At 54.0% G+C, this 14,000-nt stretch overlaps 1 protein-coding gene across 6 annotated transcripts in view; it reads left to right on the forward strand.

Annotated features, from left to right (window-relative positions):
* The window catches only part of KIRREL3 (kirre like nephrin family adhesion molecule 3), a 356,544-nt gene that overhangs the window by 326,672 nt on the left and 15,872 nt on the right, over positions 1-14,000 (forward strand). For 5 of the 6 annotated variants that reach the window (XR_012635205.1, XM_074927247.1, XM_074927249.1 and 2 more), the window contains 5 exons: positions 988-1,114; positions 6,779-6,879; positions 6,982-7,180; positions 8,274-8,309; positions 12,300-12,407. Coding sequence is in view for 5 of the 6 variants with exons in the window: in XM_074927247.1 (XP_074783348.1) it covers positions 988-1,114; positions 6,779-6,879; positions 6,982-7,180; positions 8,274-8,309; positions 12,300-12,407 (571 nt within the window). In the remaining variant the exon portion in view is untranslated. The remainder of the gene's footprint in view (positions 1-987; positions 1,115-6,778; positions 6,880-6,981; positions 7,181-8,273; positions 8,310-12,299; positions 12,408-14,000) is intronic. The other variant, XM_074927248.1, reaches the window with a different exon arrangement.

The raw sequence follows: 14,000 nt of genomic DNA on the forward strand, positions 1-14,000 counted from the left end.
TTTGAGTGGATATCTCTCCAATCAGTGCTAAAACAGTGGGTTTAAAAGGGATCTGAAACTCTGTGCCTCTGCCTCATGCCAGGTTAGGGGTGAGACCCCCCATCTTCTTGCTACAGGGAGACCCAGATCCAGAGCTCCAGGGTTTTGCATAAGCACTAATTCTCAGAGGCATCAGCTGTGGGAGCAGCAACCAGCAGAGCCAGGGGCTCACAGAGCAAGGAGGAGAGGTGATGGGCTGGCCCCAGCCTGCAAAGTCCTGGGGCGGAGAGGCAAGGGCAGGTGGGGGGAGGTAGCCCCCAGGCACACGTTTCCAGCACAGCAACACATCGCTCTGAAAGCCGCTGTTTGTTTTAGACCTGCCATGATTTTTTTTAAATACCACCGGTGCCAGGATTCTGCTGACAGCCTCAGCCAGATCCCTCTGCTTCAGCAAATTTTCAAAGTTTAATAAAGCTGCTAATTGCACTGCCGGGGCAGGAGGGCAGTGTGGCTGATAGCCACATTGCAGCCGGTCTAGAGGGAGGACTTGCCAAAAGCAGCTGAGTTTTTCCCGGCTATCCAGACCCCATTCCCAGGGGGGCTGCCAGCTCTCCAGGTTGGTCTCCCACCACTTTTGGATTTGAAATCCCCGAGTCAATCCTGGCAGCCTCCGCAAAGGGAGAAATGCAAGTGTGGACCGTGGTTCTCTCGACAGCTTTTCTGCTCTGGTTTATAAGGCAGTTGTGTCACTGCAGCCACCAAAACTTTTCTCTTGTGTCTTCTTGAAAACTGTTGTTTTTAAAAATTCAAATGAATGGGAATGGGACTTATATTCCCCACTGCAAAACTGGGTCATTTCTCTATTCCTTGGTCAACAGCAATAAGTGATATTTCCATGGCACGTAAGACATTGGGCTCATCTGCTTCATTTTCTCAGAAGCTTCTAACCCACATCTCGTTTTACTTTGCATCGCCACCCCCTGAAAGCAACTCCCTCCTCTCTTCCAGGTCTTGAGCAACGAGAACAAGCTGACCCTGAAGTCCGTCCGCCAGGAAGATGCTGGGAAATACGTGTGCCGAGCTGTGGTCCCGCGGGTCGGCGCCGGGGAGCGGGAGGTGACGCTCACTGTCAATGGTACCTCTTGCTTTGCTGTTGCTATTCCCTTCTGCCGTCTCACTGCTTTGTTTCAGTTGCTCTGACAGCTTGCATTGCTGAATTATCCCCTCGGATATTTGCTTTCAGAGCAAATCCCACCCACGTTTGGATGAGGGGTGGTCCTGCCCTGCAAGCAATACGAGTAAATTGGATTTTGCATTCATTTGCCTGGAGAGGCATGGGTTAAAGCAAAAAAAAAACCAAAAAACCAGCCAACATAATCTAAGACCAGCTTGATTCCTTATTATCAACAGGGGTTTATTGAGTAGTTGGGAGCTGGTGTCTTTAAATCTTTAATAGATTTATCTTGCAAAACCCTTGCAAGGTCAGAGAGCACTGTTGTCTCTGTTGCACAGCCAGAGAGCTGGGAATTGAGCCTGGATCCAAGACCAACAGCCTAATCACTCACTCCGAGCCCACGTGGGGATACCTGAGAGAGGCAGCAGTGCTATATAGCTCCTCCACGGCTGCGAGGGCCTCACCCAGCACCGCCTCAGGATGTGGCCCAGACACTCACCCAAGCTCAGGAGCACTCTAGAGCCCTGGAGTTTAATGATGACCTGGCCAGGACCCCACAGCAGCAGATAACAAATTTCAGTCTAAATAGGGAAGGGAGAAAGCCAGGCAGGCTGCAGATGGTATGAATTTTGCATTGTCTCTCATCTGCGTGACAAACTGGCAGGAGTCAGTCCCTGCTCACTGTCACAAAGAGAAGAGAAGAAGTGGGAAAGCAGCACAGGCAGCAACAAGCGTTAATTTTAAATGCAGATAATGCAGATGGGTAGATCCTGGAAACATTCAGTGTCAGGTTGCACAGGGCTCTGAGCAACTTGATCTAGTTGAGGATGTCCTTGCTCATTGCAGGGGGGTTGAAACTAAATGACTTTTAAAGTCATCTTCCAACCCAAACTATTCTGATTCTGTAATGCTAGAAAGGGAAGCCAAGGGCAACACAACAGGGCACTGAAAACCAACCACTCCCTTGACTTCAACTCAGCTCCTTGGTGCCTGCATACTCCTTCCCTGGTGGCTGCTGGGTTTTAATTACAATTAAACTAGCTCACAGAAAGCAAAGCAACAAATTAAGCACAAACAAAGAACCTGCTCCTTTCCTGACATCTACCAGGCACACGGCTGCATTGAGTGCAGAGCAAAGCGCTCGCAGGCTCAGGGCTGTTCGGAGCGTGCGCCTGGAAAAGCTTCTCTCGAGAACTTTGCAGTTGACGCCGCCTCTGAGCTTTTCGCCTCACAGAGCTGACAGGGGAGCAAATGAGATCCGTGCTGTGAGTTTTGCCGCTCAGCTTTGAGCATCTCCCGGGAGCCGACCTCCTGCAGCATCCCATCCCACTTGGATGCACTGCGGAGCTCTGCCACCCGGATGTGGTGCGACCCTGAGGTGACAACGCTGGGACGCGCCGTCGCAGGCGTCGGACCCTACACCAAGGGAGAATCCCACACCTCCAGGTCGAGGTGGCCCTCCAAGCTAGGAGAACCAAGGTGGGCAAGTCCCTGAGCAGCATCCACAGGTCCAACATCCACCAGGCACCAGGGCTTGGCAGCCCATCCTGCAGCTGGAGCCGCGCTCTGACTCCAGGAGCACGGCACGGTGTGTCTAATCCAGCTAATGAATTCCGCTGAAAGATTTTTCTGCTGTAATTTGAGAGGGAAGTTGAATGCCTTGTATTTTCAAGCGATTTTAAATCCAGAGGGCAATACAATTGTCTTGATATTACCAGGTGCCTTTCTTCATGGTCTAGGATTCGTCACAGTAAAATTAGGTGTTTAGAAGTGTCTGTTCTGGGCTGACTGCATAAACTCTGATCAGTGTACGCGGGCTTCAGGCAGGCTGATCCATCCCACCGCAAGCACAGGGACCCCGACTGAGGGATCTGCATCTGGCCCAGTCTGAGCCTGCAGTCCCACCTGGAGCAGCCCATCCACTCTCAAAATGGTCAGAAATGGCAGCAGGTGATGCTGGGGTGGGATGGGAGAGCACCCTCCTGCCTTTGTGCCGTCGGGTCTCGCTGCCCTCCCCACCGGCAGTCTCACCAGCCAGCTCTGCGGTTGCAGACATGGGGCTGGCAGCCCATCCTGAGCCAGAACACGAGGCCACCAGCCTGAAAGGAAGCAGATACGATTCAGAGTCTGGTTAATGGGAAGGAGGATTATGCAAACAAGCAGCGTTTGGCAGGGCCGGAGCAGCAGAGGCAAGAAGGAACCGAGGAACTGTTGGTGCCATAATAAATCAGCAGTGGTTGGATTTACGGCCCCTGCCTCTCGATGCTCGCGACCGCATGCAAGCCTGGTTGCAGCTCCCACCTGAGTAGGAGAAGCACCCCAAGATCACCTTCACAGCACCATTGCCTGCAGTTGGCAGGGGCTGCTGAGCAGACACCACCACCCCTGTCTGTCTCGCTCGGTGAGGAAAGCTTTGTCAGAAGGGCTGGACAGCCCCAGACGGCTGATTCGGGATTTAATTTGCCTGGGATTCACCCCAACAAGCAAGCCAAGCCTTCCAGAGAGCTGGGAGCACGGCAGGGACTAACCTGCCACGCTGCTTGGTCAGAAGAACACTGAGGCTTCACCAAGCGGGTCTGCACCGCTGCTTGCGGATGGGGACTGTGGGATGGTCCCATGCAACACCAGGCAGCATGAGCCAGCCCGGGGCTTCTGCGGGAAGCAAGGAGTTAAACGAATCTCTCCTGCCAAACCATCTCCAGCGTTGGGAGAGCTTGGGAGGCAACGTTCAGCTGGACTGGAGCAGGCTGGAGAAGTCGAGGCCATCCTTTCATTCCTCCGAGGCTCCCGAGTCAGCAAGCAGCCTTCCCTTTTGTGCGAGCCGCCAGGACCGCACAAATAAATTGGCACCGGCGCGCTAAAAATAACCGCAACCAATAGCTCCATCATTTATATCCATAGCAACATTGTTTAAAGCCCTTTTCCTGCCTGTGGGCTGTCTCACACTTAGTGCTGAATGCCAAGCCGGAGATTGGCAGCTTTCATAAGGAGCCAGAGCCTGGTGGAGAATCAAACGCCGGCCACAAATGTGAAGAGGCTGCAACTTCATGCTATTATTTCTGGGCATGTTCATCTCACAAATGGTCTTTAGTCATACGCTATTATCATGATGATAAGCCTTCGACTCTGAACCCCTGAAGCAATAATAAAACCCAAAGCCGTTGGCATTTGTGCCATTTAAAATCTACTCGCCTTGGGGAAAATGATCCTTTTAATGATTATTAAGCCATTTTTCTCTAGCATCACCCAGTCTTGGAGTGCTTCCAGAACTTGTAAGTAACATACAACTGTTGAAATAGAAAGAAGATGACTTTTTTTTTTTTTGTATCATTTAGGCCTAGCCTACAGATCCCATCACTGCATTTGCCTCCGTTGGCTTTGGGTTCATCAGTGATCAGGGCAGGCAAGCAGAAGGACCACCTAGCACATGTTTAGCTAGCCAAGAAGCTCATCCTGCATGCCTTGTGCCATCCTTGGAGGAACCAAACAGATCCCATCCAGGAGGAAAACGCCCCAGCATGTGTTTAGGGCCATCTGTCTGTCACCCTTGGCTGTTGGCACAGTTCTGCTCTTGCACCAGACGTGGGGAGGGAAGGCCAAGGCTAGCTGGTGTTGCCACCTTGGGCACGCTTGCAGAGAGCTGTTTCACGAAGGCGAGGTGCCATTTACATCCTCCTGAGACCCCAGCCAGCACCTCCGAAAGATGGGCTCTCAGTGATGGATAGATGAGAATGCACGCCTTCAGAGCATGACTAGAGCATCCTGAAGAAGAACATTTGGGCAGAAAACCACAGCAAAATGTTTTTTTGTCTTTTCCACTAACATACCAGCTATGACCATTACATCAAAACAAATCCTGACCTTCTCCTTCCCACACAGCTCCTGCTATTACTAATTTTGATGACGGCTCCTTTCAGCAGTAATTTTCTGAACTGCCAGAACCATGTGTCTGGTCACTGGTCACTGAGCTGGTTTTCCGTGCATCTCACCTTGGAACATCACAGGGAGGAAGGACAGGGCTGTATCTTGGTGGGAAGTCTTTGGGGAATATGAAAGTTTGATGCGGGAAGGTGTTACTGGGATAATTTCAGTAGGCTACTGTATGTATGAATGAACCAGGGTGAAGAATTTAGCCTTTTGGTACATTTTTATGCTTTCTGCAAATTCATAAATGAGTGATTTGGATGAGAATCAGTCAGCAATACCCAGGTAGATCTGTTTCTCACCACTTTACCCCAAAACCCTGCGATTTTTCTTAGAAGGAACACATCAGCTGCAGGGGGAAAAGAAAGAAATGGGAGATGTTTCTCAAATCCACAGAGGGTGACTCCATGGGAAAGAGGATGAGCACAGGAAGCTCTCCCACTCCAACCATCCCTGAGACCTGGGCTCAAGACCCAGCTGAGGTTGTTCCCAGCAGTATGTTGGCCTCTTGTAGCAACTCCTGTTGCAGCTCTTCCACCTTGCATGGCCACTATGGAGCCCGACGGTGTTTGTAGCCTGTTTGCACATCGCTCCGCACACGTGCGCATGGTTGGGCTTGACGACAGGGCTGTATTTTTTTTACAAACCCAGTGACAGACTCAAAACCAGGAGTGACAACACAGATTGAACATCCGAAATAGCCGAGCTGGGGCAGGGGGAGATCTGCCAGCCCCTGCCTCCTCCTCTCCCTGCCCTGCATTGCCTGCTTACATCCTGCTGCCTGCTGTTTTCTTTTCTGCCAGCAGCAAGCCACTCATAGAAATGCAAATCTTCTTTAATTAAGGAGGCTAATAAACAGCAATTAGGATCCCAGCTCTTGTGCTGCTCCCTTGGGGTGATCCCCTCCTCAGAGGGAGGTGTACCCCTCCCAGGGCTGTTGGAAGAGTGGGGAACAACTGATCCCACCAAGCCATGCTCCCCTGTCCCAGCCGTGACTTCAGGATGTCCACCAAGGCAGGACAAGGACATTTCCCTCCACAGGCTGGCTCAGCTGCTGCGTTCGGCCTCATATGGCTCAGGGAGAGCTTTTCCCAGCCAGGCTGGGCTCCTCTCGGCATCCAAATGGCTCAGGAGAGCCCGGTTAATGCAGACCCAAGGCTTTTCCAGCAGAAATTTCTCCCCCGCATCAGGCCGGCTGATTGCAGGTGGCTTTGCAGGTAGCAGCTGCCCGTCAGTGCCTCCTTCTGCCCTCCTACAGCTTCCTTAAGCCCCTGGGGAGCAATTAGTGTAACGGTTGCTTAACAAATCCAGGAGAGAGCAGAAGAGGAACACCCGGTGGGCTGGGCTTTTGCTTTGCTTCTGGAGCAAACAGCCCTTCTCGGAGGCCAGGTTCACCAAGGTGATTTCTGCAGGTTGATTTAATCACTGTTCCAACACCAGGGATGTGGGAGCAGAGATGGGGAGATCCTGGTGCTTGGGGGGGGTGGGGGGGGGGGGGGGGCTTTGCAGAAAACCAGTAAAAAGCAAAGCCCCCACTCTGTCCCTCTGCTTCACAGGAGGTGAAGGAGCTGTTGCTCCATCCCTCCCCCTCAAAGAGGAAGCCTGATGTCCCTCCATGGCTCCAGTGACGCCCTCCCACGTCACCCCCAGTACCTTCAGGCACCACGGGAGATGCCAGCAGCCCTCTCCTCTCTCTTGCAGGGCCACCCATCATCTCCAGCACCCAGACGCAGCACGCCCTGCACGGCCAGAAAGGGCAGATCAAATGCTTCATCCGCAGCACCCCACCACCAGACCGAATTGTGAGTAGCATCCCATGGGGGGCACAGTGGGTGCCTCTTCCACCTTCGGGTGCCCTACGGTGGGCAAACCTACCCCCGGATGACCCCTCTTTTGCTTGGCAGGCTTGGTCCTGGAAAGAGAACGTCCTGGAGTCTGGGACCTCTGGGCGCTACACGGTGGAGACGGTCAGCACGGATGAAGGCGTCATCTCCACGTTGACCATCAGCAACATTGTCCGGGCCGATTTCCAAACCATTTACAACTGCACTGCCTGGAACAGCTTTGGCTCCGACACGGAGATCATCCGGCTCAAAGAGCAAGGTGGGCATCACTGAGGAGGTGGTGGGGGCTGCTGGGCGGTGGGAATTAGCACCTGGCTGGGCTGTAGGAGTGGGGAGATGCTGTGAGGAGCAGGAAGTGCTCAGAAAATCTCTTGGGATGTCAAAGAGGAAATGAGGAAGGATGGTGAAGATGCTCCAGCCATGCTAGCTGTGGGATTGCATCCTTAGGGTGCCTGGTCCTGGCCAGGAGGTGGGACAAGCTCTGCAAAGTCTCTCCTTGATACAGTATTGCCCTATTTTCCCTGTCCTGCTGGAGTTGGAGGGTGCAGGCTGATCATTCACCCCTCACTCCCCACCCACGGCACAAGGTGCTGCCACTGCCAGAGGCTGGAGGATCATTTATAACCTTAGAGAAACAGGAACGGCTGCTCCACAGTGATGGGAGTGAGTGGGAGGAAGGCGTTTGGGCTGGTGGCAACCCTCCACCCTGGCCACCAGCCATGATGCCAGCACGTGCTTACCTGCCCAGCCTCAAAGGCACCTCGAGCAATTCTCAGGGCATGGCCAGGGGATTTCCACTCTCAGGGCTCTCCATAGCGAGGGAGGGAGATGACTTTTGTGAGGAACGCTTAGCTTCTGGAGGGACTCCAGTTCTCTTCTATTTTATTAAATGCCAGGGCAGGCAGGTGGATTGTTCTCATTAAGCTGTGATTTATAGGCAAGGCTGCCGTCCAGATTAAATCAGAGCTAAATGAACCCCTTAAAATTAGCCTTGGGCTTCTTCCAATGCAAACAGAGCCAGTGGTTTTTCCAGGTCGTCTGCCAGTCAGCGGGAGCTCTCAGCGACGAGCCGGCGTCCCGGCGGAGGGTGGCCGGGCAGCCGGGTCCATGGCCGGCTCCGCGTCCCAGATGCACTCACATCCCTGCTGGGCGATGCGAGGGACATCCCTGCCCCGGGCAGGGGGACACCGTAGGGTGGCTGAGGATGCTGTAGGGTGGCGGAGGGCATCCCCTTCATGGGGACATCCCTGCGCTTGGAGCAGAAAGCGGAGCAGAGGGCTGAGCGCTCAGGAAGGCTGACGTGTGCGCTTGGGCTGTGCAAGGCTGTGGACACTTGCTTTATTTTCAAACAGGTACGGAAATGAAATCAGGAGCTGGTATTCAAGCAGGTATGGAAATCATGAGCTGACGGTGAATGTGAATTGTCCCCAGCCATTACCACACCTGAGGACCCGGCGTCCTCCTCCTGGCCCAGAGCTTTCCGGCAGGGCCGGGCCGCGCAGGAAAGGGCAGGAAGGGGCGTAGGAAAGCTGCAGGGCGGTGACTGGGACACGGACTGGGAAGCTGGAGCAGTCCAGACCCTGCTATGCAAACCAGCAGTGCCTTTCTGTGCCCCAGCAACCCAGCCACCGAGAGGGGGATGATATTACACAGCCACGTTTTAAAGTGCTGCAAAAGGGACCGCTTAAGTGCTATTATGGGGCAAAAAAAGAGGGAGAAGTACAAGTTTCCAGGGTCGTTTGCAGACATCGGCTTGTCTCAGCATCTTGGGAGAGTACTGGCCAGCAGCCAGAGCAGGGCTGAGTGATATTTGGGCAGATGCTGCAGGATGTGTTGCCCTTGTGCCTTCCTCATCCTCTGCACCAGAGCAGGGTTCATGGGGGAGCGCGCGGCCAGCAAACTGCTCCTTGTCAGCTCTCCCTTGTCTTCAAGACGCAGTTTGCCATCCCAGCCACTGGTTCCTGTCACTGCCCTTTTGCAGTTAGGGGGTTTTTTTCAGCCCAGGAGAGCCCCAGCCACTTTCCCCACCATGTTCCTTGTATGATTCTCCATCACCTTCATCACCATCGCTACTTACTTCTCACTGAGATCACACTGCAGATCCCACTCCCCCAAAGCTGAGAGCCAGCAAGCACTCCCAGGGACCCCGGGCTTCTGTCTCATCCTATCGCTACACATTCCCCTGGGAGAGCCAAAAAAATCCTATGATGAGTTACCACCACTGGCAGGAGCACTGCCTAGCAGGTGGCCTCACAGCACCCAGAGAAGAAAATCCCAGTTTCTTCTTCACAGAATCACAGACTCATCTGGGTTGGAAAAGCCCTTGAAGCTCCTCCAGCCCAACCATGACCCTCACCCTGACCGTTCCCAACTCCCCCAGATCCCTCAGCGCTGGCTCAGCCCGACTCTTCAACCCCTCCAGGGATCCCGGGGACTCCCCCCCTGCCCTGGGCAGCCCATTCCAACGCCCAACAGCCCCTTCTGCACAGAAATCCTTCCTCAGAGCCAGCCTGACCCTGCCCTGGGCAGCTTGAGGCCATTCCCTCGGGGCCTGGCGCTGGCTCCTTGGCTCCAGAGACTCATCCCCCCTCTCTGCCCCCTCCTGGCAGGGAGTTGCAGAGGGCCAGGAGGTCTCCCCTCAGCCTCCTCTTCTCCAGACTGAACCCCCCCAGTTCCCCCAGCCGCTCCCCAGCAGACCTGTGCTCCAGACCCTGCCCCAGCTCCGTTGCCCTTCTCTGGCCACGCTCAAGTCATTCAATGGCCTTTTTGCGGTGAGGTTTTGCCCAAAACTGAACGCACTCAGCGAGGGGCGGCCTCCCCAGTGCCGAGCCCAGGGCTCAGATCCCTTCCCTGTCCCTGCTGGCCACGCCAGGGCTGGTACAAGCCAGGATGCCATTGGCCTTCTTGGCCCCCTGGGCAAGGTGGTTCATCTGGCGTACTGGAGGATGCTGTTTTTAGGATGAGCTCCCTGATGCAGCTGGAACCGGCTCCAGCATCTGCTACCTAAGCTCCAGCTGGAGGCTGCAGAGCACCCAAGGATTTGTGTTTTCACCAGAGGCCCTGGGGAAGCTCTTTCACCACCGTGGTGAGAACTCTCAACTGGTTTGGCCATCTCCTCAGTGCCGTGCGAGACATGTCACCAGTGGCCCAGCTCAAGTGACAAGTGACACATCAAGGGACCAGCAGGCCCAGGCAAAAAATGCATGAACAAGACAGAAACTGAAAAGCATCAGCATAAACCACCAGCTGAATCACTTGAAACAACAAGCTAAGCGAGGAAGATTAAAGGCTCTTTCTAGATCAAGTGTAAGCAGAAGAGGCTAAACTGAACAAGCATCATTTTTTTATCACCCTGCAGTTCTCAAAGTAGGGCTCAGGACCCATGAGACCCCCTGGCCACTGCCAAAGTGTAACATGAAGTGGCTTTGTAACTCCCCTGTTGCAGCCGGGATTAAATAACAACGAAGAAACCCTCTGCTGCCTACACTGGTGGAACTACAGCTCCCCCAAGTCCCACCGCTAAGGATGCATGCCCCTTAGGAAGGCTGAAAGGCACAGGCAGGATTTCACAGAATCATCTGGGTTGGAAAAGCCCTTGCAGCTCCTCCAGCCCAACCATGACCCTCACCCTGACCGTTCCCAACTCCCCCAGATCCCTCAGCGCTGGCTCAGCCCGACTCTTCAACCCCTCCAGGGATCCCGGGGACTCCCCCCCTGCCCTGGGCAGCCCATTCCAACGCCCAACAGCCCCTTCTGCACAGAAATCCTTCCTCAGAGCCAGCCTGACCCTGCCCTGGATCTGTGATGTCAGGTCCAGGATGAAATTGCTGGTCACCCCCAGCTCCACGCCAGTGGACAATGAGAAATGGTTTCTTTATCATCCAGTCAGGTGGCAGCCATGAGGCTGATGGGCTTTGCTTCTCAGCTCAATCACCCATGTGTCCCCATGTCCCTGTGGCCCAGCAGCATTCATCTGCACAGACAAAGAGGAGAGAGGACCACTTCTCTGCATCCATTTTTCCCTAAATTCATCCCATCCATTTGCAAGGCAGGAGCCCCAAGGAGAAAACATGCATTGGAGGTGCCCAGGAAAGCAGTGGGGACACACTCACCTGGCTTAGCCAGCCATCCTGGAAGGGGTTGCCCCTCTCTGGCCCGCTGTGGGTTCACAAGAGCCTGTGGGATACTTGGAAGGAACAGGAATGGGGACCTATAGATATCTGCTGCTCCTGGGGAGACGTTCTTCAGGATGTAGTTAATCATCCCAGCCAGCAAAGGCAGTTTGTGGTACCCACAGCTTTGGTGTCCTGTGAGTGGGAGGTGCTGCCTGTTGCTGCCTGGCAATAATCCAGAGAGCAGGCACCGACCCAACACTCGCCGTTAAGTAGGAGCTGTGCTTTGAGGGACCGGAGGAACTGAGCAGGGAGATAACAAGGCTCTTGGGCTGCAAATCTGACCCTCTCACCATAAATGTGATTTCATATTCCACCCTCCCCGCACCTCACAAGCTGCTGCCTGGATCTGCGCAAATAAATCAGCTTTGCTGGCTGAGCTGTGGTGTGAAATCCCCGCCGGGAACCCAACTACAAAGTTATTGTAGGCAGAAGGACGTGAGCGTGTAACCCCTGCTCTGCGGCGGGCTCTGCTCCTCCTGCCTGCACATCCCCACCCGCAGCCCTCGCCCGCCGCAGCCGCCCAGCCTCTGCTCGTCCCCAGCACGGGCCGTCCCTCCTGTCCCAGTTCTTGTAGCACCCTCAGGGGTTCAGGGGAGGATGACAGAGTTGATAAGCCAAGTGAAAAGGCAGGAGATGGGGATATAAAACAGGCAGAGGCTGTGAATAATGGCTCTTGGGTTAATTCATCCATATATACTTAACAGCGCCTGCTAAGACAGCTGAGCTACAGCCTCTGGCAGGCAGGCTCAGTGCCTGACTCCATCCCGTCATCCCAGCTCTAACCTCTCTCCCAGCCTGCTCTGATGCCATTTCTCTTTCTTAATAATATTAACACGCCGTCTTCTTTCGCACTTTTCATCCTTTAGAGATCCTCATTCATTAAGCCACAGGGCGCTACGGAGAGCAGTTGTTAACCTGCTCTCCTGGCTCCCTCCTCTTCTCTTCCTCCCAGGGGAAACTGAGGCACAGGGAGATCAGGGCTGGCACAAATCACAGCGTGCACCAGCATCCCACGGGCAGCCCGTGCCAGCGTCACCCACTCAGGGACGAGGCAGTGGGGAAGGAGGTCCATTTGGCCCCCAAACCCTCCCCAGGCTCATCACCGAGCCGATTTCCAGTAGCCGGGGGTGGGTCCCTTGGGGGAAAAAGCCACCCTCTCCAACCTTCACCCCGGCTTCATGCTCCCTCTCCTTCCTCTTGCAGAGTCGGTGCCGATGGCGGTGATCATCGGAGTGGCCGTGGGGGCCGGTGTGGCGTTCCTGGTGTTGATGGCCACCATCGTCGCCTTCTGCTGTGCCCGCTCCCAGAGGAGTAAGTGTCTCCCCCAGCCCTGCTGCATCCTTTTGGGCAGGGCTGGGGCTTCAAACCTTGCCGGGGGAGCAAATAGAGTGGGTGACAAAGAAATTAAAAAGTCTGGAATTTACTGACACAGCACCAGCACAGTCTGCTCCTCGTGTTGGGCTACCAAATGTTCAGTGCTGCTCAGCTGTGAATGGTGGCCCTGCAGGGAGAGGAAAGGGTTTTGGAGCACATGGAAAAACATGCCAGGGCAAATGCTCATCCCCGTTGGCAGCTTGGGAGTCAGGCAGGGGTGTCCTCAGCAAAGGAACCTGCTCTTAATCCTTCCCTTGGAGAAATCTTGATGTCCAAAAGGGAGAAGCATCCTCGCTGTGCCACGCTGGTGCTTAAAAGCCCCCCTCAGTCTCTGCTTTCTGTTTTAATTTCATTTTTCTTGACATAAAATTCATATTTCCTAGTGGGAAATTACAGCCGGATGAGGGGTTTTACATGGAACGTGGGTTTTGAAGCCTGGCTGAGGTGGGAATACAAGTTAAAACAACGTTAGATGCAGGTAGAGGAGAAGGAGGCATAAACAGGGTGGTATTGTGTTACCTCATTGAAAAGACACCAGGAAATTAAAGGAGGGTTGGTGGCTTCATGAAAAAGCATCAAACCAGGAGGGAGAAGAGCTTGATTGTCTGGAGCATCTCAGGCCACGGGGGAGAAGAGGAGCTAGTCGATGGTGCTCCCTGCTCGGGAGGCACGTGGGATGGATGCTGGGATGCCAAGTTCTCTGTGTGTGTGCCAGAAAACCTGGTTGTTTTTCTTTTCATTTTTCCCCCTCTTGATCATTTGCAAAGCAATCAAAGACACCAGGCTCCTCCTGGATTTGGGTATGAGCGCGCGGCCTCCCGCAGCAGAAAAGTGTTTAATTTTGAGAGCGATAATAATGCCTCTCCCTGTTTTATCCCACGGTTTTTTGAACTCTTGCAGCCTCCATTAGCAAGCATTAACGAATTCAGTGAGGGGCAGTCATTAATCTTGCTTTTTGGGGAAGGATTGCTGATGGACAGGACCCAAAACCAGGCCAATTGGATGTTGTGGAGATCATTCAGCAGTGATGGACGACTCAAGCACCTGAAGAAAGCAGGGGCCGAGCCGTGTTAACGTGTCAATGGTTGGACGTAATCAGCCGTGCTTTGCCCACGCCGCATCCTTCGGAGCAGGGAAGAGCATGTGGTTCATTATCCTCCTCTTATTTGATGTAAACAGATGGTGCAGGGTGCTTTACAAGGACATACGATTGAACACTAACACCATGACAACAGATCAAAGCCTTGGTGCGAGTGCCAGGTTTTAGAGTCCCGCACAAGCTGGAAGTGTGCAGAGGGTGGGCAGGTCTTTGAGGGGAAAAAGCAGGGCTTTTGCGAGGGGGAAAAGCAGGATGCTGTGGTGTTAATGAAGCAAATCCTGGGTGCAGGCAGGGTTCCCCAGCCTGAGATTCGAGCAGGGGGTGCTGGTGGCAGTGGGGCTGCTTGGTTCCCCCATCACATGGCTCCAAGAGCCACTTGGAGCTGCCAAAACAGGGTCCCTCCTTGTTTTGGGGGGGAGCTGGGACTATCA

The sequence above is a fragment of the Athene noctua genome, chromosome 26 (assembly GCF_965140245.1).
Source record: "Athene noctua chromosome 26, bAthNoc1.hap1.1, whole genome shotgun sequence".
Taxonomy (NCBI): Eukaryota; Metazoa; Chordata; class Aves; order Strigiformes; family Strigidae; genus Athene; species Athene noctua.